The sequence below is a fragment of the Vespa crabro genome, chromosome 4 (genome assembly GCF_910589235.1).
Source record: "Vespa crabro chromosome 4, iyVesCrab1.2, whole genome shotgun sequence".
NCBI classification, from domain to species: Eukaryota; Metazoa; Arthropoda; class Insecta; order Hymenoptera; family Vespidae; genus Vespa; species Vespa crabro.
In genome coordinates, this window is record NC_060958.1 from 11,014,178 (window position 1) to 11,039,867 (window position 25,690).

At 26.6% G+C, this 25,690-nt stretch overlaps 5 protein-coding genes, 1 long non-coding RNA gene and 1 pseudogene across 8 annotated transcripts; 3 read left to right on the forward strand and 4 right to left on the reverse strand.

The window, feature by feature from the left end:
- Positions 1–150: 150 nt before the first annotated feature.
- On the reverse strand, positions 151–6,768 carry LOC124423924 (rab3 GTPase-activating protein non-catalytic subunit). Its single transcript, XM_046962298.1, has 19 exons — positions 6,332–6,768; positions 6,131–6,241; positions 5,976–6,057; positions 5,769–5,895; positions 5,504–5,705; positions 5,108–5,435; positions 4,605–5,039; positions 4,139–4,518; positions 3,585–3,965; positions 3,288–3,488; positions 2,834–3,209; positions 2,648–2,742; positions 2,338–2,574; positions 2,090–2,263; positions 1,763–1,944; positions 1,441–1,662; positions 1,064–1,354; positions 789–941; positions 151–711 (listed from the first exon to the last, which is right to left on the reverse strand). The coding sequence occupies exons 1-19, from the start codon at positions 6,414–6,416 to the stop codon at positions 559–561; spliced, it is 4,215 nt and encodes a 1,404-aa protein (XP_046818254.1). The 5' UTR covers positions 6,417–6,768; the 3' UTR covers positions 151–558.
- A 123-nt stretch (positions 6,769–6,891) lies between these two features.
- LOC124423923 (DNA polymerase alpha catalytic subunit) lies at positions 6,892–13,821 on the forward strand. Its single transcript, XM_046962297.1, has 21 exons — positions 6,892–7,481; positions 7,604–7,804; positions 7,872–8,178; positions 8,305–8,629; positions 8,714–9,142; positions 9,273–9,632; positions 9,709–9,925; positions 10,005–10,273; positions 10,366–10,482; positions 10,582–10,765; positions 10,838–10,972; positions 11,079–11,254; positions 11,320–11,560; positions 11,630–11,769; positions 11,860–12,065; positions 12,143–12,404; positions 12,477–12,651; positions 12,729–12,898; positions 12,970–13,218; positions 13,297–13,372; positions 13,449–13,821. Exons 1-21 carry the CDS (start codon positions 7,466–7,468, stop codon positions 13,727–13,729), a joined length of 4,536 nt encoding a protein of 1,511 aa, XP_046818253.1. The 5' UTR covers positions 6,892–7,465; the 3' UTR covers positions 13,730–13,821.
- Positions 13,802–17,068, forward strand: LOC124423927 (fidgetin-like protein 1). The gene is made up of 3 exons (XM_046962302.1): positions 13,802–14,430; positions 14,510–14,951; positions 15,037–17,068. The coding sequence occupies exons 1-3, from the start codon at positions 14,273–14,275 to the stop codon at positions 16,195–16,197; spliced, it is 1,761 nt and encodes a 586-aa protein (XP_046818258.1). The 5' UTR covers positions 13,802–14,272; the 3' UTR covers positions 16,198–17,068.
- Positions 16,652–17,626, reverse strand: LOC124423929 (annotated as a pseudogene).
- Positions 16,652–17,974, reverse strand: LOC124423930. The gene is made up of 2 exons (XR_006942197.1): positions 17,650–17,974; positions 16,652–17,014 (listed from the first exon to the last, which is right to left on the reverse strand). It is a non-coding gene; the product is annotated as an uncharacterized LOC124423930 (long non-coding RNA).
- A 47-nt stretch (positions 17,975–18,021) lies between these two features.
- Positions 18,022–24,077, forward strand: LOC124423925 (oxysterol-binding protein-related protein 9). Of its 3 annotated transcripts, XM_046962301.1 has the most exons (15): positions 18,022–18,143; positions 18,306–18,609; positions 18,949–19,012; positions 19,109–19,164; positions 19,257–19,487; positions 19,555–19,633; positions 19,704–19,793; positions 19,878–20,001; positions 20,162–20,271; positions 21,127–21,156; positions 21,235–21,397; positions 21,482–21,753; positions 21,883–22,277; positions 22,358–22,582; positions 22,667–24,077. In XM_046962301.1, exons 2-15 carry the CDS (start codon positions 18,502–18,504, stop codon positions 22,757–22,759), a joined length of 2,040 nt encoding a protein of 679 aa, XP_046818257.1. In that variant the 5' UTR covers positions 18,022–18,143; positions 18,306–18,501; the 3' UTR covers positions 22,760–24,077. The 3 variants fall into 3 exon arrangements, with proteins under 3 accessions (XP_046818257.1, XP_046818255.1, XP_046818256.1); XM_046962299.1 differs by having other exon boundaries at positions 18,949–19,164; XM_046962300.1 differs by having other exon boundaries at positions 18,949–19,164; positions 20,165–20,271.
- An 84-nt stretch (positions 24,078–24,161) lies between these two features.
- LOC124423928 lies at positions 24,162–25,616 on the reverse strand. The gene is made up of 2 exons (XM_046962304.1): positions 25,467–25,616; positions 24,162–25,376 (listed from the first exon to the last, which is right to left on the reverse strand). The coding sequence occupies exon 2, from the start codon at positions 25,312–25,314 to the stop codon at positions 24,229–24,231; it is 1,086 nt and encodes a 361-aa protein (XP_046818260.1). The 5' UTR covers positions 25,315–25,376; positions 25,467–25,616; the 3' UTR covers positions 24,162–24,228.
- Between the last annotated feature and the right edge of the window lie 74 nt (positions 25,617–25,690).

Sequence of the window (25,690 nt, forward strand, 5' to 3'; positions counted from 1 at the left end):
TCTCAGACAATTAATTTAATTTTGATAAAATGTATATATTGGCATCAATTTTGTATAATAATGTAAAATAAAATTTGTAAATATCACAAGTGAAGATATTCTGACTTTATTTTTATTTTATTTTGAGTTTCAAATACAATGAATAAGTAATTTATATTTTATATTATTTTATTCTATACAAATAATGTTTCTTCATATTTAAAAATCTTCTATATAAAATTTTTCAATCTGAATCTTTACTAATAATCGAATTTTAGATATTTTTTAGATACTGAAAATTTTTATTAGGCTTGAAAATTTATTTCTATTGAAAAATTGTAATCAGCAAATTATACACTATAATCCATATAATATAAATTTTTACATAATGTTATTATTTTGAAAATTACTGCTTACAATATTTTATTTCTGTAATATATAATACAAAATAAAATATAATATATAAGCTTCATTAGGTTTGCTTTATGCTGTATATAACATAAAGTGACATAAAATTTGCAATACGAACAACCAATAAATATAACTTAATTATACATAATCTATATATTTTATCTAACATTACGTTTTATCTTGATATATAAAAGTAGCATCTAACATCCGTTGTACTACATGAAATTCACAGTGAGTTTCAGGTAAATATCTTGATATTTTGTGGATTAATTCTATGGTATCATTGTTGGAACAGTTTGTAAGAATTAATTCTGACATATCCTATAAAAAAATATATACAAATTATATTAGCAATACTCTTTAACTATTTAATATATGATATTAATGTGTGAACTTACTAAACTTTCAAGATATTTAATTAGTGTTGTACTTATTCGTGAAACTTCTTCTAATAAATCTGGTGATTTTGAAAGATATGCCATCATTCTTCTTCCAGCTATAGGCAATAAATCTGTTGCTAATTTTTCAGTGTTGTTCACAGCTGCAGCAACCTAATTGAATATGATTACACAATATAAATATCTTTTTAATTACCTACTGCTTTAAATATTGGAAGTAGTAATTTACTGTGTTATAATAAAATGTTATTCCAGAGCAAGAACTATTTAATTACCTCTTCTGCTAATCTATCAAATCCATTAATATAAAGTTGACAAACTTGATGAATCCTTAATTCATCACTATTTAATTTCCACATAGAACCCAATGTTTGACATCTGCTCATCCAGAGTACAGCTTGCGTAGAACTTAATGTTTTCCCATCTACAGTTTCTTGATGAATGAAATCCATAGAAGCTGTAATTACATGACGTAAAAATTCTAAACGTAAACTATCTTTCCTATCATCATGATTCCAAGTAAACATTATTTTATCTGATATATCTTGAAAAAAGTATGGTTGAGTCTGAAAAATAATAAAAACATAATTATTTATTTTTTATTGATTATTAATGATATTAAAAACAAAATTCTCATGTATATTATTCTTACCACTCCTTCAAATAAATTATTCAGAGGCTTTGATATCTTTAGGTTGAAATATGCCATCATGTATAAAATATTAGTTATCTGCAAATGTAGTATAATTAATTCGTACCATGCTGGTGTTTGTGATAGAGCTGAAAGTGCAAATGGTTGTAGTCCAGATGATTGACCTTCCCATAATTCTTCTGATTTAAGTAATATATTATTACTTGTTTGCAGTATTTCAGCCTATAATATTTACACCATTTAATAAATAAAGATAAAGTTTTTAATCGAAATTACTAATAAATTTTAACCTTATAATATGAAATAGATTGTTATATCTTACTTCACTAAATATATCAAAGAATGTAACACAATGTTGCAAGAATGTAACTAATTGCTTGTCAGAAAGTCCAGTTTCTTGTACAGATAATCTCTCCTTTGGTAGTTTACCTAGCTTATTCATGATTTTTCCAGCTGCTTCCATCCTCTTTTTTATATGTAATGTCCACAAAAGACAACAAACACCTGTCAGTATAATTTCTATCATTTCAGTATTCAAATGTATATACATATATAGATATACACACACACATACATACATATATATATATATTTTATATATATATGCAAAGTTAAAATCTTTATAATATAATGTGAAAATAGTTTTTACCATGTTGCATTTGTTTCATAGGTATATGACGCAAAACAGTTAGAGCTGCTTCAAGACCTTCTAACTCTGAGACATTCTTATTCCAAGCCATAGCAAATTCCCAACATAAATTTGCAAGAAGTACGCTGCTTGTTAAACTATATGGAAAGTGATGTTTCAACAAAGTCAATTTTTCTAGAAATAATAAAAATGTCACTTGAAGATTAAATTATAACATCAAATCTTACTGCTTGCAAAGTATATCTTGCCTAGCACCCACGCTTGTGCTGTTGTATTTGTAGTTGGCTCTGTTTGATTTTCTACAGATGAAGAAGGTGTATCATCTATTGCATCTTCTTGTAAATTAATACCAGATACTTCTTTCTCAGGTACTACATTTTCTACAAAATGCAATTGTTCAAATTCAATGTCAGCCATATCTACTAATTGTGCAGGATGTACACCTGTTGAACTTAACCATTTTGCAACAATTTCAGAAACGGAACCTAAAATCATAAATGAAAATATATATTCTCTACAATAATATTCATTATATTAGAAAAGTAATTAAATTAGAACCTTTTCCATTAGATAAAATCATTCCCAAGGAAATATTTTGTATTTCAAAAGGTAATTTAAAAAAGTCAGTTGTTGGATCTCTCAAAGGTTGTTGCCTAAAATATTTTATTATAATAATAGATACTTTTATATAATACTGTTATTTTATGCTTATACTTTATACATATATTTTTTTGTAATTTTTACCTTACAACTGCATTTAAAACCATAACATCTTCAAGGTTTCCTATAAGTAAAGTAAATTGACATGTATCCTTACTAACATTTTCCCATTCACTTATAGAATTATGTACTTCTTCATGTTTAGTTTCTTCACTACTTATTTCCTCTTTTGCTTGTGAATCATTATTACTATCATCAGCATCATTTTTGTTGCTATCATAAGTTTCTTCTGTAGTATTATATGTCTTATCTTTATACTTTTCTAATGTTACAGCAACTGCTCTACATGCTAATGCTGCAGTATATGCATGTAGAGGATTTAAAGATTCAGTTAAAATAGTACGTACATCTTTCCACCATAAAGAATTCTCATTACAGTCGACACATATTTCTTCTATACCTATGGAAGTCAAAAAATGTTTATTAAAAAAATCTTTACTTATAGTTTTCGTTTTTCATTGATTGCCTTGGAACTCACTATTTAATGAACAAATAACATGCAATAATCGTGTAAATTGTGTTAGTGTTGATTCTAATCTTCTATCACCCTCTTTGTACATCCAATAAATTAATACAAGCTGCATAAAAACATGTGGCTGAATATTACTATTTGCAGCAGCAGTTTTCCATGTTTCAATAGTTTCATGAAAAGACATACACTTTTCAAAAATCAATACAGCTAAAACATACACAGTTATATATGATAAAATATGAAACAAGATAATTTGCATGAATAGGAATAGAAAACTAATTAGTATCTTAATTCAATACTCACAAATTTGGTATTTCTTTTCTAATTTAATGTCTTTCTGTAAAACTGCCAAATTTGATACACCAAAATCAAAACACATCAAGAAGTTAAAAAATTTTCTTTCATTATCATTAAATTTCACTTTACATCCAGATTTAACATTGTCATGTTCTATATTATATATAGTTTTATGTAAGGTTAATATTCTATCAACTTCATGTTCAGAAATTAATAATGTTAAAACTAGCATTTCAATATTTGAATTTTCATGATCAGACGATTCAATTGACTTTACTGTATTTTCTAAATCAGAATTAATAATGAACATATAAAATGTTATTATTTTCTGTAATTGCACAGTTAATTTATATACAATTTTTGCTGCTGACTCCATGATATTCAGATCTAAAATAAAAAAGATAAATTTTTGTGTTTACAATTCAATTGTTTTCTATATTTTCTATATATAATATATTAATGCGATTACATTCTTCATAAAATGCTTTTATCATATACATTATATATAAAGTACTAGAACAAATTTTAATTCTTTTTGTTAAATTAAAAAATGTCCATACCTGATCCATCAAATGTTTTGGCGAAACAATTTGTAGCAGCTAATAATGCATCAGGTAAAATATCCTTAGTATTCATTAATAATTCTAGTGTTTGCAATCTGACCTCATTTGTTTTTATAGCTAAGCACACATTGCAAACTTCTGTAATTAATTTTTCTTTATCAAAATCTTCCTCTCTTAGAAAATTTTTCAATTTACGAAGAAGATATATATCACACGCCTTTTTAGCATTTTTACTACTAAGTGCAAAATGAAATGGAACAATTATTTCTTTTAATCCTCCAAGGGGATCCATAAATACACAAGTATGTTGTGCTTCATTCTTGTTTAAATTTGTAGTTTCATTTATACCTAACAGGCCATAATTAATGTACAGCAATCTATAATCATATATTATAAATACAGTATTGGTATGAATATTTTTAAGAGCAATAATTAATGCAGGAAATAAATTTAATTGACTTACCGTCCATTTTTACTGGCAGTAAAGGTTGTAATTTTGGGACCTTGCTGAATTCCCCATATATCTATTACACCCTTCTTTGGAGCATAAATAACTAAAAACAATGTGTTCCGAACGTGTGATGTGCGTACACCTTTATTAGAATTCTTATGTATTCCAGAATATTTGTCTTCTCCAACTTCAATCCATCCACATTGTGCATCACGATATCCTTTCCACATTCTTATTGCAACCCCTCTTTTATTATCTACTAATGTTACTCTACCGATTGCATCTGTTACGGCTGATAACATTTTATTTGGACTACAAACAATGGAATCACCTTCTCTCATTAGATCACTTATGCTGTACCTACAGCTCAATGTCTCAGTAGATTCTTGACTATTATTTTTAGAGATTTCAAGTGATGTAGAAGTTTTTGAATTGCTTCGAAACCAACTATTCATAGAATAAGTTATTGTTTTATACTTTATATATACAATATCGTAGAATTATTAAATACTTACGGAACAGCAGTTCCAATAGCATTTACTAATTTACTGGCCATTGCAGCAGCAACGTCAGATAAAACAGGAGCATTGCCACCTTCTAATGCATAATGAAAACCAATGAACGGCCTTTTACCAGTAGCCATAACCAAATTATGTTGTGGAGCACTAGATCTATATAATGCATTATATCCACCACATAAGGAAGCAGTCATTAAATGATTAAAACTGCTCACAGATGTTGTACCAATAATTTCAACATCATTTGTGATATCTTGATTTCTGAATTCCCATTTCTTGTATGATAAGGTAGTAGCTGGAGATATATCATTACATTTAGCTTGCACTGCAATTGAAGTAATATTAATAAAAGAGATTTTACAAATATAATGTACATGACTCAATAATATATACCTCTAGCTAAATGATTCCTGCATGCTCGTAAAGTTGAAAATAATGGAAAACCCTGCAGTATACATATGATACTTCTATAAATTATATACAATTCTTCCAATGGTTGCTTACTGATTGAATGCCTATGAACGGAAGATGACTGACATTTTATTCCAATGATTGGTTCATTATGTAGCTGTTGCTCTAATAGTAATGCACCTGTCTTGAGATATAAAAAATAAATTTGAATTAAATTGTATTAACAATAATAACATTATTAACTTACTTCTGTATAAAATCTCAAAAAGCCATTATTGAATCCTACTGCTATACATGTCCAATCAGGATTGTTACCAGCACTTACTTTACCCAATGATATCAGAGGTAAACATATTATCGAAGTAACCCATTCGCTAAACAAATGATTTAATAAATGATTTAATCAATTTTTCTAAATCAAAAATATGATCTTTTTGTTATATTAAATACTTGCTTTTGATTTTCTGCAACTATTCCATTCCACACAATGTGAAATTTATTTTTTAATTCACTTGGTTCCTGCGAATCCCACTTTGCTAAAAGTATATAATTTGTTTACTTAACAGATACTTTCTTAATTATCTTTTGCTCCTTTGTTATTATACTTACATATTAATATGATCATTTTAGTATTTTGTGCCAGTGCAAGAACATCACCAGCGGATGAAAGAGAGACAAAATAATCTTGTAAAGGTAATTCATGACTTGCAACAAATTCAGCTAAAGAAGACAAGATATTTATTGAATTTTAAAGAAAAACATTCTCCATTGTTTTTATTTCCATAAGAAACGAATAATAAAGGAACTCACGTCTGGCAACAGCATCTCCAGAAAGTATTTCTTTGACTTTGTTCACGTCTTTTAAATTGCCAATTGTCTTTATTTGACAAGACATCGGTATTCACTATTATTTATACGTATTACCACGATATGTTAAAAGTTAGATATTTTTGTATGCGGATAAAGGCTATATGGAATGTATAAAAACACAATATTATACATGTACGTTATAGGGGAAAGTAACGTATGTAGAAAAGTAAAGGATATCAATTATTCTCTTATTATCCATAGGTGCGCTAAAATCGCTATCTTTTGTGCAAAATGCACTTATGTTACTATCTTATTTTGTATGATACTTTAAAATATCTATTGATAATATTTTAACATTAATATATATTCGAACATTCATTGTAATGTCACTGAGAAGATAAAAAAAAAAATATGAATGTACAAAATCTATGTAAGGTCTTTACTTAGTTAAAAATGAATATATGATATAAACTAGTTCAAATTAGTTTTATTCATGAGGACTAGATGGCAATACTTGTTACTTATTAATAAAATTTTCCTTCATGGATCTTCATATATAGTAATTTTCTTATGATAATACATAGGCATTTGATATTATCTATGACATAACATGTTATTAGAATATTATTATACAACGCAAGTATTGTCAAATTAGCTGGATTTAATTATTCAATTATCAACTATACTAAAATAAAAAGTAAATAGATCATTTGACATGTGGCATAATAAAGTTTGATAGTATTTTTTGATATTCAACTGATATCTTTATATAAACGTTGGAATCTTTAAGCTACAATTAATAATACATATTTAATTTGAATTATCATTAGTTTAGTAATTCGAACGATTTATCGATAAAACAGAACTTTATCTGAACATTGTAAGAGGACACTAGTGCTTCATTCTTCTCTTTATTTCTACGTTATACGTCTTATCTATTACAAGATATTAGTTTCGATTCAAGAGAATCGAAATAATTGGAAATAGTATACGATAAATTTCCCGCCAAAATGTTATAGGTTTGTTGGATGCCTATTTATCGTTTGCTTCTTTCGTTCCATTTTTTATTTTATAGTATCTGATATTGTTTCTTGTAATAATCGTTTATTCAAGTAATATATTAACAAAGGAATAATGAGCGAAGCACAAGGTAAATCATATTATGGATATATTTATCGATCAAATGTAAAATCTTTGTTAAGGCTACAATGAATTTAAAATAATGGCAATAATGTATACTAATGTTTTTATTATTTTATATTTTGTAATTAGAATCCCCTTCTGGTAGAACGAGAAGGCAAAAATCTGGAAAAAGTGCTTGTCTTTTAGCGTTACAAAAATTGAAACAATTAAAAGGTAGTAAGCACAAGTATGAGATTGACGAATTAGAAAATGTTTATGAGGAGGTCGATGAACAGGAATATAGTAAAACTGTTATAAAACGTCAAAATGATGATTGGATTGTTGATGATGGTAATTGATCTTATAATATATGATATAAGTATATAGATAAGATTATATTGTTATATTCTAAAAATAGGTGAAAGCGGATACATAGAAGATGGTAGAGAAATCTTTGATGATGACTTAGATGAAAGTAGTATTCAGCATGCGATGAAGCATGGTAATTCAGGACCTAGAAAGAAGAAAAAGAATATTACTAAAAGCAAAAAGAATATTCAAGATATGATTATGCTAATGCCTTCTAATAAAAAAGTTAATAATACTGTCGAAGATGATATTTTAGGAGACTTAATGAGTGAACTTAAAAAGGAAGATACCAAAAAAGTATCTGATTCAAACAATGGTAGAGCTAAATTTTGTAAAACATATTGTATAAATAATATGTAAGTAATTTATTTTATTTTATATAAGATATAATATAATCAATACTAAAAATAATTTAATATATTATTTTATATAATTTTATATTGTAAATAAATATAAAGTACTATATATGTCTTTGATATTAGGAGCAATCAAGATGTAGAAAGTAAGAAAAAAGTAACAACAAGTGACAATGATATATGTTTAAGTATGGACATATCTAATGATAGTGATAATGATGAACCAATGTTTGGTACATTAGAAAAAATAGATTCTAAGAAAAAATCAATAAATATCAATAAGACATCAAATAATGATGCACGTCCCCAAAGTACAAGTCAAGAAATTACTAATGATGTTAGTGATGAGTCCCAATCATTATCCATAGATAAATGCAGCAGTGTGAAAGAAGTATCAGCTAGTCAAATAATTGAAGATGAAAGTCTAGACATCAGTGAATATGTTGGTGATGTGAGTTTTAATTTTGTTTAATATTCTGTACAAACAAATGCATACAAGTATTTATCTTAATTTAGATTATTAATCCTGATCTAGTTGTCTGAAGTAGATTTTGAAAATTCAAGTTTAAATGAAAATGAACATTTGAAAGGATCAGTACCCACAATTTCGAAACCTGAAAATCATACTAAGACTAAATCTCTAACACTCTGCAAAGATTCTGATATATTAGAGGAAAATTCTGAAATTTTTAATCAAATATGGAATGATGATTTTGGGATGCAAGCAACAAATGTTGAAGTTTCTGCAGAAAATGCAGATGTATCTATACCATTTATAAAAAATTCAGCTGGTGAACAAATTTTTCGTTTTTACTGGTGGGATGCATATGAAGATTCTTTTAAGCAACCAGGCATTGTATACTTATTTGGAAAAGTTTATGTTCCATCTACTAAAACATACTGTTCTTGCTGTCTTACAGTAAAAAATATTCCAAGAAGAATTTATCTTTTACCTAGAGAATTTGTAAGTAAATATTTTCTTACTTTCTTTGAGAAATATTAGAAATAGGAAGTATTTTAATTATGAATCACAATTATTATAGAATTAAAAAATAAATTTTAGATAATTTTAGGTAAATTTTTATAAATTTTAGATAAAAAATTCTTCTGATTCAGAACCAAGACAAACTAGCATACATGATGTATATAAAGAATTCAATGAATTTGCTAATAAATCAGGGATCAAAGAATTCAGATCTAGTCAAGTTTCTAAATATTATGCTTTCGAACAAGAAGATACACCTAAATTTTCTGACTACTTAGAAGTTAGATATTCTACAAATTATCCACTTATAGATTCAGGGTATTCAGGACCTGCTATAGAAAAAATTTTTGGAACTACAGTAAAAAGTTTAGAACTTTTACTTATAGAAAGAAATATCAAGGGCCCTTGCTGGTTAGATGTCAAATGTGCAATTCCTACAGGAATACAAACAAGTTGGTGTAAATTAAATGTATGTTTTAGTATGAATTATTTCTTTAGCAACGATTTTTTTTATTAATTTAATCTTGTAAATATGTAATTAACAGATAACATGCATGAAAATGGAAAATATTTCTGTTAGTTCAGAATCTCAAAATTTAGCAATACCTCCAATGGTAATAGCAACGTTAAACGTACGTGTATCTGCACATGCAAAATCACAACAAAATGAAGTTGTAATGGTTGGAATTCTTCTTCATCATAAATATAATATTGACAAAGAACGGCCTAAACCACCACATTTATTTAAGCAAAGTTTTTGCAGTATGTTGTGTGCTTGATATGTTATTTAAGTATACTTAAATAACATAGCTAATATAGTCTTCTTAATTTGTTTAAATAGTTATAACTAAGCCACGAGATATTCCATGGCCAAGACAAGCACAAGGAGTATTGTCAAAAATCAAATATACTACAATAATAAGATGTGAAAATGAACATGATTTACTTGAAGAATTGCTTAAGATAATAGAAAATGTAGATCCAGATTTATTTATTGGTTATGATTGTGGATTCCAATTCGATGTTTTGTTACATAGGATTTTTAATCTTAGAGTATCCAATTGGAGTAGAATTGGGAAATTAAAACGTAGTGTACATCCTATTATTAAAGTAGGTATAATATTATTTATATTAAAAAAAAAAAGAAAAAAAAAAAAACAATCAATTATAAAACTTTAGTTGATAAAATAAATCTTTTCTAGGGAAAAATTAATATAGGCCAAGCAATGGCTGGTCGTCCTCTTTGTGATATACAAATTTCAGCAAAAGAATTAAATTTAAAAGTTAGGAGTTATGATTTGCAATCACTTTGCATAGCAGTAAGTGATTTATATTATTCTTAGATTATTTATTGAATTATTTAAAATTAAATTAAGTGAAAAATAAAGTGTGTACAAATCATATATTGTACTGTTTAGGTTTTAAAACAAACTGAAAATGAGTACAAAGAATTAAAACCTGGAGAATGCTCTTTATTTTATAATACAGTAGAAAAAATGGAAAATCTTATAAAACGTACTTTGATGGAAGCATCATATATTTTGTCTATAACATTTGAACTTGAAATATTACCACTTGCATTGCAAATTACTTCTATAGCTGGTATATATGAACTTTGATTTTAAATATTAATTATAAGATGTAGTATTTATTTATATTACGCGATGTTTCCAGGTAATATTTTATCAAGAACATTATCAGCTGGCCGAGCAGAAAGAAATGAATATCTTTTATTACATGCTTTTCATTTAAAAAATTACATAACGCCAGATAAACAGCAAGGAAAATTAAAAAAAGATATTGAGGGTGGTAAGTTATATGATGATAATGAGTTAATAAATAAATATCATAGCATAAATATATTTATGGATATGTTTTAATATATTTCTATATATATATATATATGTATATATAGATAATCCTCGGAGAAAAAAGGCAGCTTATGCAGGTGGTTTAGTATTAACTGCACAAAAAGGCTTTTATGATACATTGATTTTATTAATGGACTTTAATTCTTTATATCCTAGTATAATACAAGAGTACAATTTATGTTTTACCACAGTACCAGGTGCAGCATATGCTGATTATGAGGTAAAAATTATAAGTTTGTAAATTTATATATGTATAATTTCGTTTAATAAAAATTATATATGTAGGATTTGGAAATACCAGATTCGAGTTTAGAACCAGGCGTCATACCTACAGAAATACGTAAACTCGTGGAAAGTAGAGTTGAGATTAAAAAATTAATGAAAGCACCAAATATTACATCAGAGTTAAAAGTACAATACAATATACGACAAATGGCTTTGAAACTTACAGCGAATTCGATGTATGGATGTTTAGGTGCAACCCATTGCAGATTTTATGCTAAAGGATTAGCTGCTTTAATAACATGTAGGTTTCATAAAAAAATTAAGTTTTCTGTTATTATATTAAAATTACAAGATAATTACTTCTTTGCAGCAAAGGGTAGAGAAATATTGCAAGATACAAAACGTATGGTGGAAAAATTAAATTACGATGTTATTTATGGAGATACTGACTCTATAATGATAAAAACTAATATTCTTGATTATGATGAGGTTTTTTCTATTGGAAAAAAGGTACAATTGACGTTTTCATCTTAGCTTAGTTTATATTTTTGTAACATATATTTTATATCTTTTATTTAATCATGAATATTTATGAAACAGATCAAACAAGAGGTGAACAAGTTGTATAAAAAAGTAGAATTGGATATTGATGGTGTATTTCGATATTTATTACTTTTACAAAAGAAGAAATATGCTGCTGTTACTATGACTAAATTACCAAATGGGAAGATACAATTAAATCAAGAACACAAAGGTTTGGATATTGTAAGAAGAGATTGGTGTCAATTAGCTTGTGAAACTGGAAAGTTTGTATATTAAATGCATATTCTCTATTTGTTGTTTTAGTAGTTATAGAATTAATAAAGTAAGTATAATTTTGTAGGAGAATTTTAAATCAGCTATTTTCCGAGCAATCGAATGACACTCGAGTGGAAGAAATATTTAGTATTTTACAAACTGTTTCAAAAAGTGTCAGAGAAAATCAAGTACCTTTGTCTTCATTAATTGTTACTAAGCAACTTTCTAAAAATCCTCATGAATATCCTGATAGAAAACAAGCGCATGTTTCAGTTGCATTAAGATTAAATAAAGAAGGTGGTAGGATGTGGAAAGTTGGTGATACTATATCCTATATTATATGCGAGGTTTTTATTCACATTTATTTATTTTGCAAATAATTAAAGATCTATGTTTAATGTTATAATATATAATTTTAGGATGGAACAGATAAGTCTGCTACAGAAAGAGCTTTTCATATTGATGAATTTAAGAAAAAGGATAATTTAAAAATCGACATTAACTATTATTTGATGAATCAAATACTCCCAGTTGTATTAAGGATTTGTGAACCAATAGAAGGAATAGACGATGTATTATTGGCGAGAAATTTAGGTACTTGAAATGAAAAGAGATAATATTTTTTAGAATAATATATATATATATATATATTTTTTTTTTATTATAAATAGGTTTAGAAAATGTTTATAAATCGAAAGCAACAGTTAATGAACAAAACAATCTTAATGCACCAATTTTAATAAATGAAGATAGATTTAAGTATTGCTTTCCTTTAAAATTCAATTGTAAAAATGAAAAATGTAAAGCTGAAGTTACGCTAAATGGTGTTACATCCCTAATTGTGAGTAAAGAAAAAAGTTGATTTACTAAAGAATTAAATTCTAATATAATTATTAAATTATATATTCACAGGCCGAAGGTAATCGTCTATCATTAGGTATGTGTCCTAATCCAGAATGTACAATGCCTCCATGGAAATATCTTAAGGCTATACAAAATGAATTGCAACTCGCTTTGAGATCTCTAATAGATACTTATTATGAAAGTTGGCTGGAATGTGAAAATCCTCTTTGTTCATACAGAACTAAAAAATTACCACTAACTTTTAATGCAAAGTATCCTAAATGTCCTAAATGCATGGATGCTTTTATGCATAGAGTAGTAAGTACACCGTTTATTTTTTTCGTTATCGATTTTAAAAGGACAATGTAAATACTAAAAAGCATTTATTTAATTTAGTATTCAGATATGCAACTGTATAATCAAATTTGTTTTTATCATCATATTTTTGACATAAACCAACCTCAATACAAATGTAAGTACTATTAACAATTTATTTAATTTTTATAATCTAAAGAGTATCTATTTACATAATATTTTTCACTTATTAGCTCTATTAAGCAACTATTCACGAGAAGTAATATCAGCATATGAAACCTTAAGAGAGACTACTGAAAAATTTTTAAAGTGTAATGCATATTCAGTTATAAATTTAGGTGCAATATTTACATGCAAGCATTCAAAGTATTCCAAACGATCCAATAATTTTATTGAAAATGATGTGTCTTATGAAGAAACACCTAATACAGAAAATCTAATTATAGATGAATCAGATGATGAATTTATAATAAATCTAAGTAACAAAACTTTTTTAATGAATACGGACACTTGAAATAAATGTAATCGATGCATTTTTTTATTATATATATTATATTTTTTATATCTCGGTAATATTTTGTAATAAAATATTAATGTCAAAAACAACTTTTTATCGTATAAGTATTTGTTATTTATTAAAAAAAAGTTGTACAAGTTTATAACCCTTTAAGCTAATAAATAAATGTTTCGATAGTGCATAAATAAAACAATTCTACAAGCTTCTTTTACGTACGGCGTATTAACTCAATTTTGTTATCGTTTTACTGTTCCTGCATTTTTAAATTGTCGTGTATTATTATTATGTATATTATTATTATTGTTATTCTTTTAAAATCAAATTGTACACGCAATTTTTAAATTTTATTTTCGAAAATGCTTGAAAATCACATTTTATGACAAAAATAAAATTAGTTTGTATGTTTCGCCGCTAGAAGTCTCAACAGTAGTCGAATAGAATTCAAGGTCACGTGATATCGTCGTTCGTCCAATTCTTAAATTTAATTTACAAATAAAAACTAAGAAACAAGAAGCAATTTAAAAACAACGTTACAAAATCATGTCTTTTTGTAATACAAAGGACATTGCCAAAGAATATAATAATTTTTTGGCAGCTTATCAAGAATTAAAATTTTCAAAACTTAATCAAAATCAACATAAAATACTGGACATTGAACGACGTTGTCTTGCTGTGAAATATTTAACAGCAAAAAGATCGTGAGTTTATTTTCTTCGAGAGTCTTTATATTCTTATTCTTTAATTTGTCACATTAGTTGAAATATTATCGAATTACAGGGGCTTTGAGGATGTAGCAACATGTTTGCTCGAAAAAGGCCTAGAAGAATATCAACAACAGATAGAAAAGGGCGGGAATTATTGGAATTTAGTTGAAATGAAAATTGCTGAAAATGATAATGATCCATTACAATGGAAATCAGGATTAAACGATGTAAAAACAGCAGTTGATTTCGTAAAATGTTTGCCATGTCAAGATGAGAATACTTCATCATGCAAAGAAAGAATTGTTAATGATGGTTATATCCAAGATATTGTTGATATGTGGAAGACACAGGATACAAGAAGGAGGAAATGTAATGTACAAACACGGCCAATGTATGAAACAATTCAAGCAAATGATGATAAAATTTCTCTTATAAATAAGAATTTCCAGAAAAATGAAATAAATGTTGCTTCATCATCTGCACGATATTATAGTGATAAAAACAGTCGTGTAGAAGTAAGTTATAAATTTGTTCTGTGCTAAAATATAATGTATTTACAATTAATAAAAATTGAGTAAAATTATTAAATTTTTTCTTTAGATTAATAAAGAAGAATTTCAGAACTTAGGAACTCCAGGTTATTCATTTAAAACTGCCAGAGATGAATTAAGTGCTCAACAAAGTTTAAGGAATAGGCCAGCACAGAAGAAGACATTAGGTGGTAAATCTTCTATTAATTCTCGATTTGTGTGTCCGTTTAAACGTGAGAAAGAAAAAGTAATGCATTGCCAAGGTAACACAACAGAAAATGAAAGTAATTCGACAGAACTAGAAGATGAGAGGTTGAAAAATATTGATCCAAAAATGATAGAGCTAGTTAAAAATGAAATTATGGATTTACGAACATCAGTTTCTTGGGATGATATTGCAGGACTTGAATATGCTAAAAAAATTATTAAAGAAGTAATTGTATTTCCTATGTTAAGACCTGATATTTTTACTGGCTTACGTAGACCACCAAAAGGAATTTTATTATTTGGACCACCTGGTACGGGTAAAACATTGATTGGAAGATGCATTGCAGTGCAAAGTAAATCAACATTTTTTTCTATATCAGCAAGCTCTTTAACTTCAAAGTGGATAGGTGAAGGAGAAAAAATGGTTAGAGCATTATTTGCTGTAGCTAGAGTACATCAACCTTCAGTTATTTTCATTGATGAAATAGACTCTTTACTTAGTCAAAGATCAGAGACAGAGCATGAAAGTTCAAGAAGACTTAAAACCGAATTTTTAGTACAACTAGATGGTGCAGCAACTTCTGAAGATGATCGCATTTTAATAATAGGTGCAACAAATAGACCGCAAGAATTAGATGAAGCAGCACGTCGTCGTCTTGTTAAAAGGCTCTACATTCCTTTACCAGAGTTGGAAGCACGAAGACAAATTGTAAATAATTTATTAACGTCGGTACCAAATAATATTACAGAGCAAAATATTATTGATATTGCTCGACAAGCAGAAGGTTATTCAGGCGCTGATATGACTAATTTATGTAAGGAAGCTAGTATGGGACCTATTAGAAGTATTCCATTTAGTCAACTAGAAAATATACAAACTGAAGAAATTAGATCGGTAACATTTGATGATTTTAAAGAAGCTCTACAAAATGTACGTCCTAGTGTTTCTCAATTAGATCTGGCAGTCTATGTTGATTGGGACCGCACATATGGTTCTGGTTTCCTACAGAATGATAAGGTATGATAAAAAACTATTAAAAAATTTTATACTAATATATGAAAATAATGATCTGATATGTTACATTCTAATTTATGATTTTGCACAAATGAATAAAACAAACTACAACTGCAATAGGGCAATATTGTTTTTCCACTATGCGCTTGTTCTATCGGTATATAAGCTTATATAAATAATAGACTTTTCACGTGTAACCTAACAATCGAGTTAGTGTATCACAAAAATTCTTGCATGTAGCAAAAATAGCAATGAACCTGACAAAAGCAAGAAAAAATCATATGCCCGATTATACTTCTCTGAAAATAAATTAATTCAGGTGTTTGTTAATTGTACAAACTTTATGTTTTGTTTCTAATTGATTACTCATATAGATAGCTATTTACAGCGCTATATATTCTATTTATTATGATAAATAGAATTTTTCAGTGCGTTTCTCTAAGAAATTATTTTACAATTCTACTATATTTAATTTATTTATTTATTGAAGTATGATAAATGTGTGAAGTATGATTAATGTAAAACATAAGTACATCAATGTTTATTAAGAATTAGATCCAAAAGATTTTGGAAATGCATTGAAATATGGAGCCATTCACCCGATAGTACTTGCGTTATATAATTTAGATTTAGATTCAATATATCGCAATATATTTCAATGCAAATAAAATCGCTCAAATTATCTAAACTGTAAGAGTATGTAGTAGATGGTGTATTCAACGTGGAGGAATTAGTACCAGCAGTATCATTGTTATGAGCTTCTTCATGTACAGCAGCAGCTAAATTTTGTGCATCTTCTACAAATACTGGATGTAATTCTGCAATTCTGTAATACAGTTAAATAATTTAATAATAAAAATACTAACATTATGCAATCTAATATATTAATAAAGATTTATTGATAAATGTATAGAGGTGTTGATAAAAATTTTATCTTTTAATAGTATCTATATCTGTAAAATGACCCATTAGATCAGGATCTTGTAACTTAGCAATTGCAACAGAGTCTTCATACAATCCAGGAGATGATGAAATGATATTATCTATAACTTCTGGTCTTTTACTTAAACGCTGAAATACATTATACAAGAGTCTTTACTTTCTTATATATTTAATTAAAAGTATATTATATCATTGATAATTACATGTAAAGCATTTCTAAATGCAAGATTTTCAATAAAAGATTTAAACGTAGAAGCCAACTGTAGGATACTTTTTCTTATGATATATATTTTATTGATACTGGAGGTTCTACTTCCTTTTTCATTAAAAGATACACCATTGCACTACTTTTAAGTCCACAAGCTTCTAAAGTTCATCTTTCAGGATACATCCACAATACATAAACTCCGTTTAATAACACGTTATTAAATAATAAATTTTTGAAAGGTATGAAATTCAATGAGAAAGATAGGTTAGAAAAATAAATTCTCTAAAATAAAAATGAATTAATTTTCTTACCAAATGACTCCTTGGATAAATTAACTTTTGCCGCAGTCTTGTATATTAAATTTTTTATTCTATTTTTTAAATTAATGTCGTGTAATTTGATAGTTGTCAAATTTTATGAATTCGATCGTATATCTAGTATTAATTCTGAACTTATAATGGTTTATTTAAATGATTGAATTAATCTTTAAATAATTTAAATGAATAAAACAATATTTTCTGCATGAACTGGCTAATGCTTCAGAATAAAGTAAATAATTCTATACTACACTATTTTTTCTTTATTTGAAATAACACGCATCATTGACTGAATAGACAAATGCCAGTTCAGCAAGTTTTTTCTTTGTGTATGTATTCTATAGATGGCGACTCATTACATACTACAAAAAATTATCTATAAATCTGTTCAAAATAATATGGACTTTAAATGCATTATTATCAACGTGAAAAGAAAATTACGATCTTCACAAAAGAATATAGTTGAATATTATAGAATGAAGTAATAGGTAGATTTATATATTTTTTTTTCAATGATTTTAATAATTTAAATACATTTTAGTAAAATTATTTTCATATCTACGATTTGTATAAGTGCAAAAAGAAAGAGGGGCCACAATAAATATTTAAAAAATGCAATTTGATATTTGAAATTATTTTATATTTGTTAGGTTGGATTGTTCTCATTGGATTGTACACATGTAAATACATGTGTGTGTATATATTCGATCGAGCCTGATATGTGTTTGCGAATGAAATTGTTCGTTATAGATTAGAACTTGATTCCAAGGTTTATATTTGTAAGTTTCCACTCTGATTTTTATATAAATTCTAACACAGTCATAATCAGCAAGAGCGCAACAAATAATGTCGACGATGGAAGGTTCGCTTAGTAAATGGACAAATGTTGTTAATGGATGGCAATATCGGTGGTTTGTTTTAGATGACAATGCTGGCTTATTATCATATTATACTGTGAGTATCGTTGAAAATTTACATAAAATCTATAAAATATACTAATATTCTTTACAGGTTACACTTTTCGTCACAAATTCGCGGCTTTTATAATTAATTTAATTAAGATTTTATTAAATTGCTTTATTTTGCATATCACATAAATCGAAAAATTTAAGAAAATCAAAATTTGTATAATTAAGAATAATAATTTATTTTTACATTAGAAATGTATTTTTAATAAATAATTAATATGATTCTTAGTTTTTAGTAAATATAAATGTCATTCAATAATTCTTAGTTCTATTTAAATAAGAAGCATTGATAAGACTAAAATATAAACATATTTTATTTTTTTAGAGTAAAGAGAAAATGATGCGTGGTGCTCGTAGAGGATGTGTACGATTAAGAGGTGCAATTATAGGTATTGATGATGAAGATGATAGTACATTTACAATAACTACATCATCATACAAAGATGATCCAAAAACTTTTCATTTCCAAACGCGCAATGGTGAAGAACGTGAACGTTGGGTCCGTGCTCTAGAAGATACAATACTACGTCACTCGCATGCGGTATGACTACAAACACATCATTTTATTTTTTTTTTTATAATATATTATTTCATACAGATATGTAGAAAAATTATGGAATTTATGGAATTTAGCGATGGGATCCAAAAAAATCACCACCCAAACAAGATTTCAATCGTAAAGTGGCAGAAGCAGATGCTTATCTCCAATTGTTAATTGATCAAATAAAATTAATCGAAACAAAACAGGAAAGTATAGAGACAGAAAGTGAAGAAAAGCAAGAAAGTTATGCAGCAGTTTTGACACAAGCAAATGCAATGTTGAATTCTGTTAAGCATACCATTGTTCAATTACAAATTGCAAAGGTATTATATATATTATATATTTCATTCTTTTGAATCAAACTTTTTATTCTCTTGTGAATGATTCTAGAACACAGCTATACCTGTTAATGGTATATATAGAGGACCTTCTACTGATACAATGAATGCTACACCACCTATAAATCATGGTATTTATGTGATTATTTTCATATAAATCTATTGTGGTTTTTCGAATATTGATTTATGAAATATTTATAGTTGCAGTTACAGAACCAGAATCAACAGTGCAAACTGGTATTGAATTGGGTTCAGAATGTACAGAATCAAGAATACCTAATTTATCTAATGGTTGATATTCTAATTTATTTACAATAAAAAATATTAAATTATTAGATTTATAGAAATTATTAAGTGTACTTTATTATGTTTTAGTTGTAGATAATAGAGATCTCCCAGTACCTCAGTTTTCATATTCCTCGTCGGATGAAGATGAAGATTATTATGATGCTGCCGATGAATTGTCACCTCCTCTGACAGCACAAAATCATATCACACTGTAAGTATATTTATTTCATATTTTTATCCAAGATTGATGATAAATTTAATTGGATGAAATATTAACGACTATTAACAAATATTAACATTATATTAACAAATTAATATGAGGATATATATATAAATTATTTAATATTATACTGCATTAACACACTGTGTAGTAGACGACGTGAAAGTGATCGTTTTCAATCAATTGGAGAAATTGCTGGAGATATGCGTAAACAATCTCCATTACCACCTGTAAAGGGAGATGGTTCTGTAGACTATGATGGTAAGTACCTATTAATTATTATTTATCTTTCTACAATATAATAAAAAGAAATAAAACGGTATTTAGAATAGCTGTAAAGCAATTTAATCGTATAACAAAATGATAAGTTATAAATTTTTTTTTCATTTGTTGTATGTATATATTTTATATATATGCACAATTTATATTTTTTTATTTATATTTTTATTAAAATATTTTATTATTAATTTTTCTTATATATCGTAAAAATTAAAGAAGTAAGATAATAAAAATTTCTTTTTTCCAAAACTCTTATCAAATTTGTAATGAATATGCTGTCCTCTAGAATGTGTTTTAAATGTCGATAACACAGATTTATCGAAATTGACTTTACCGATCGTTGTGATTATTGATTAGATAGTATGTCACATAATATGTGAAGCACTGTGTTGTGTGGATAGTCAATTTTCTTTGAGAAATTTAATAATTAATTTTAGAAAGAACAGTTGAATCTATATTGGAATATTACAAAACATGATAACGAACTATCATACAGAGTTATATGAAAGTTTTGTTGATGTTTGTTCAATATATGATCAAATTATTGTACAACAAAGTATTTTGCATCAACCATAGCTGATTTTGACAGAAGTGAGAGTTTTTAGGAATGGATACTAGTTGGTATATTCTACAAAAACAATATGTTGAACATAGATATAAATAGTAAGTTATGCATTTATCTTTCAAAATGCAAGGTTAAGTTGATAATAAACATTAAAAAATACAAATCTGATCGTTGACGTATTTTCAAAATAATAAGAAAATATCTATTAATGTATAAATATTACAATCGTGTTATTATTTTTTTTTTTTATGATAAAATGTGTGTATCTACAGCCTTGTACGAGGAAGAGAGCGACACAGAAAGTTAGTATCTTCAAATTTTAAAACGTATACTTAATAGTTAACACTTTTTTAAATTTAAATTATTATCTTTCATTTTAGTGGATTCCATGGAAAGCCATGGATCAGTTGTGACACATCTTTTGTCACAAGTAAAAATTGGTATGGATTTAACAAAAGTTGCATTGCCTACCTTTATTTTGGAACGTAGATCGCTTCTTGAAATGTATGCAGATTATTTTACTCATCCTGATCAATTTGTAAGGTAAATATGATTTGTCTGAAAAATAATATTATAAAAATATTCATAAAATAAAGTAATATTAATGTATATACATATAAATTATAGCATTGCAGATATGCCTACACCTAGAGAAAGAATGGTACAAGTAGTACGCTGGTATTTATGCAGTTTTCATGCTGGTCGTAGATCTGGTGTAGCTAAGAAACCATACAATCCTATATTAGGTGAAATTTTCCGATGTCATTGGAATCTTGTTAATGAAAATTGTACAGATGATGTAAATATTGATACAAAGAATGTAATAGAGGGACCGGTTCCATGGTGTAAAGAAAATCAACTATCATTCATCGCTGAACAAGTCTCTCATCATCCTCCAGGTATATACATTGTATGATTTATAAATAATTTATAGTTATACTCCTATTTTTTTTTTCTTTTTTCTTGTTTTGTTTTTTTTTTTTCGTTTTTTTTTTTTATTTAAAAATATTTACATGTATATGTTGTAGTGAGTGCTTTTTATGCAGAACATTATGCAAAAAAAATAAGTTTTTCTGCTCATGTTTGGACAAAAAGCAAATTTTTGGGACTCAGTATAGGAGTGCATAATATTGGAAAGGGTTGGGTAAATGTACTAGAACATGATGAAGAATATGTTTTAACTTTTCCAAATGGTTATGGCAGATCAATTCTTACTGTTCCCTGGATAGAATTAGGAGGAACAGCCACTATAAGTTGTGCACAAACTGGATATCATGCAACAGTAGAATTTTTAACAAAACCTTTTTATGGTGGGAAACGTAATAGAGTTACTTGTCATGTTACTCAACCAGCAGATAAAAAACCATTTCTTGTTATAAATGGAGAATGGAATGGTGCTATGGAAGCAAAATGGGTCGATGGAGTAAATATAAAATATTTTATGTGCTTTTTTGTATAATCATGTATATATTTATTATAATTATGTTGTTTTCATTGTTTTAGCGAGTTGAAACATTTGATGTAAGAGAACTTCCAATAGAAAAAAAGTTAGTTAAACCAATATGCGAGCAAGAAGAATATGAATCACGAAAAGTGTGGCGAGAAGTAACAATGGGTTTACGTATTAATGATATGGATAAGGCCACAGCTGCAAAATACGCAATTGAACAAAAACAACGAGATGAAGCCCGTCTACGCAAAGAGAATAATGAAACATGGCAGACAAAAGTAAATATAATACTTCTATATTATGAAGAACTGTTATTTACTTTGTGATACCATTTATAAAATGTACACTTTTTTATTTTATAGCTGTTTAAAGAAATCAAAGACAATGGTTGGGCTTATACTGCACCACTATCTGAAAGATTGCATGTTTTTCACAATGAAACAAGTGCAACGTAGATGCATATGATGCTTAATTACAAAATGAAAATGTAAGTATTGCAGTATAGTATGATGTTTGTGGCCTAATTCTTTAAAGAAAACTACAATTAATAAAATCTTATTTAGTGACATTAATGTCCAAAATATTATCTACTTATGTTATCCAGAATTTATATAATTAGAACAAATAATTAAGACTTACTTTATTTTAATTGATCATATAATTTTGGTATATAAGGTTTTATTATACAAACAAAATAGAGGATGCAAGAAATTGAAATTATTTATATTAATTGTAATTAGTCTTAAAGATTTATTTTTATAGAACTATCAGTGATAGATGCATACAATACATCTCAATGCTTATACTGTATAATGTACGTAATTAAAGAAGAATGTAAGAGTAATTATAATATATAGGCTATAACTTATTTATGAATAAGATTTCATTTAAGTTACATATGTATAATTTTAAACATTCTGAAATAATTGATAAAATAATATATCTTGCTGTTTTGAAAATTCATTAAAATTGAAATAATTCACATTAAAACAATTAATCAAAGATTATTAAATTTCCAAAAGTATTATAAATGATTATTATATGATTCTTAAAATCTGCATGTTTATTATATTTTATATCATTGTCTATTAATAGTACAACAGCAGTTGTAGAGTAATATTAATACAATGAATAGTTATGAAAGATCATGTGATTAATTATTTTCGTAAAAATTTATATAAAACATTGTTTTCATGAAAGTTTTTAACTATAAACTATATAATTCACAAGCTTTTCTATAACTTATATATATATGTTGGTTACATCAAATACATAAAAAATGTTAACAATAAGAAAAAGTAGCAATTCAAAATGTATGTTTCTCTTTTATGATATGGAGATAGTTTTATTAGCATTTTCAACATTAATTTTCTTGATGTTTGTAAAATTATACATATACATATGTAAATCGATAAAAGTTAATGAGAGAAAATGACAATTACGTACATGCACTTTAATTATATGTATACATTAATATTATACATACTTTTTTTTTCTATCTTCCTATATTTTCTTGCATCAAATTTAATTTGACAAATAATAGGCACTTCAAAAAATAATAAAAATTATAAAAGTATATAATTTATGTTTAATTTTTTAGAGCTGCTATATCTAAAGCAGTGGTAATACTTTTAAATAAAATTGGAATATAGTGCCAGAATATAGGAAATTAATACTGTACAATACAGCCTAGTAGCATAGTAGTGGAAATAAGTTAAGAAAACTGTAAATCGATGATTCAATAAAATGTTATTAATTTGTTCAAAAAAAAAATATATATATATATATATATATGTATATATGTGTTGTATGTACTATTTCATGCATAACATGATACATAAAATTTAAAAAAATAAGTCGTTTGATAAATGATATATTCTCTCATATACATTTTTTTTTTTTACAGACAAAACAGGTAATTACTTTATTCTATATTTATATAACCAATATAATAATCCTCAATGGTTTTATAATGTTTTGGAAATCGTTTTGTTGATAATAATAAATAATTAAATGCAGCTTCAATCATAGATAAACTTACTTCATAATTCTTTGCATTAATAGAATCTTTAGGTAAAATCATTTTGTCTGTTCCATATTTGTACAATACTTTAGTAACAAAAGCTTCTTTTAGATTAATCTTGTCATCGTTACATTTTATATTTCCTTCTGTAAGTATACCTAACCTTATATCCATTGGTTTAATTACTATATAATGCGATTGTTTATCTAATAAACATTCTAGAATAATTTCACCAAATGTATTATTATTAATGAAATTTTTAATAATTGTTATAAAATCATGAAGAGGATTAGATACTTCTTCGATAATTATTTCATCAGTCTCCAATTTATAATTAATGCAACAATCCCAAATTTTAAATGAACTATCTTTATTCTGAATTCCTACATTTGACAAACATCTGTTACATAAAATATCTTTTTTATTTTTTCTGTAATTGTAAAAGACATTACTATTTATTATTGAAAAGAATGGACCATAAAAAAGATCTAATTCATTTGGATGTAATAATGACATGAAATCTATGTCTTTTTTACTGCAGAACCATTCAGATGGATCAAAGTCAACACTAGGAAGTGGTAAAACTCTTTGAAAATAAAGCTTGTTACAAAATACATTCTTACAACATGTACATAATATCGTACATTTGGAATTTTTATTTATTTTTTTCTTACTTTCTAACGTATTAAATTGTGTTTTTGTATCTGTAATAAATTCTCTTTGAAATGATCCAAATTCTGAATCTAATGGCTGTGTATGTAAACGAAAACACACCCATTTATCTATTACACTCAAGGAAGATAACGATGTTGGTACAATTTTTATATTTGGTATTGTGATATATGTTACATTTTCTCCTATTGACAACATAATACTTGCTTCCAAGAGTTTAATTTGTACTTTATCTAAGGTTATGGATTTTTGCATAAATAGAAAAACTGTACAAGATCGAAGACGAGGTCTTAATTCTATTGTAATTAATTCCATATTTTATAAAATTACTGTCCTCTTAATTTTAACACACTTTCTTCGTTTCATGGACTTCTTCGCTATAATGTTGAAAAGAGAAATAATATTTTTACTTTGTAAGATCCTTCATGCACGAAACATACTGTATACAACTTAGACATACTACTTACATGATTCTCCACGTGTATGGCTACACTTTTTAATTTAGTTTCGATTACGATGATCTTCAGTTTTTTTTATTTATAAGACTTTTATAATTTGTAAATATATTCAAATAATAGAATTTTTTATTGGAGAATAACCTTTCCATTAAATCTTACTTTGAAAATCATCAAACTTAAGCTTAATCAGAAAAATATTCACCAATCAGTGAACTTCTTCTGTCCGCCATTTT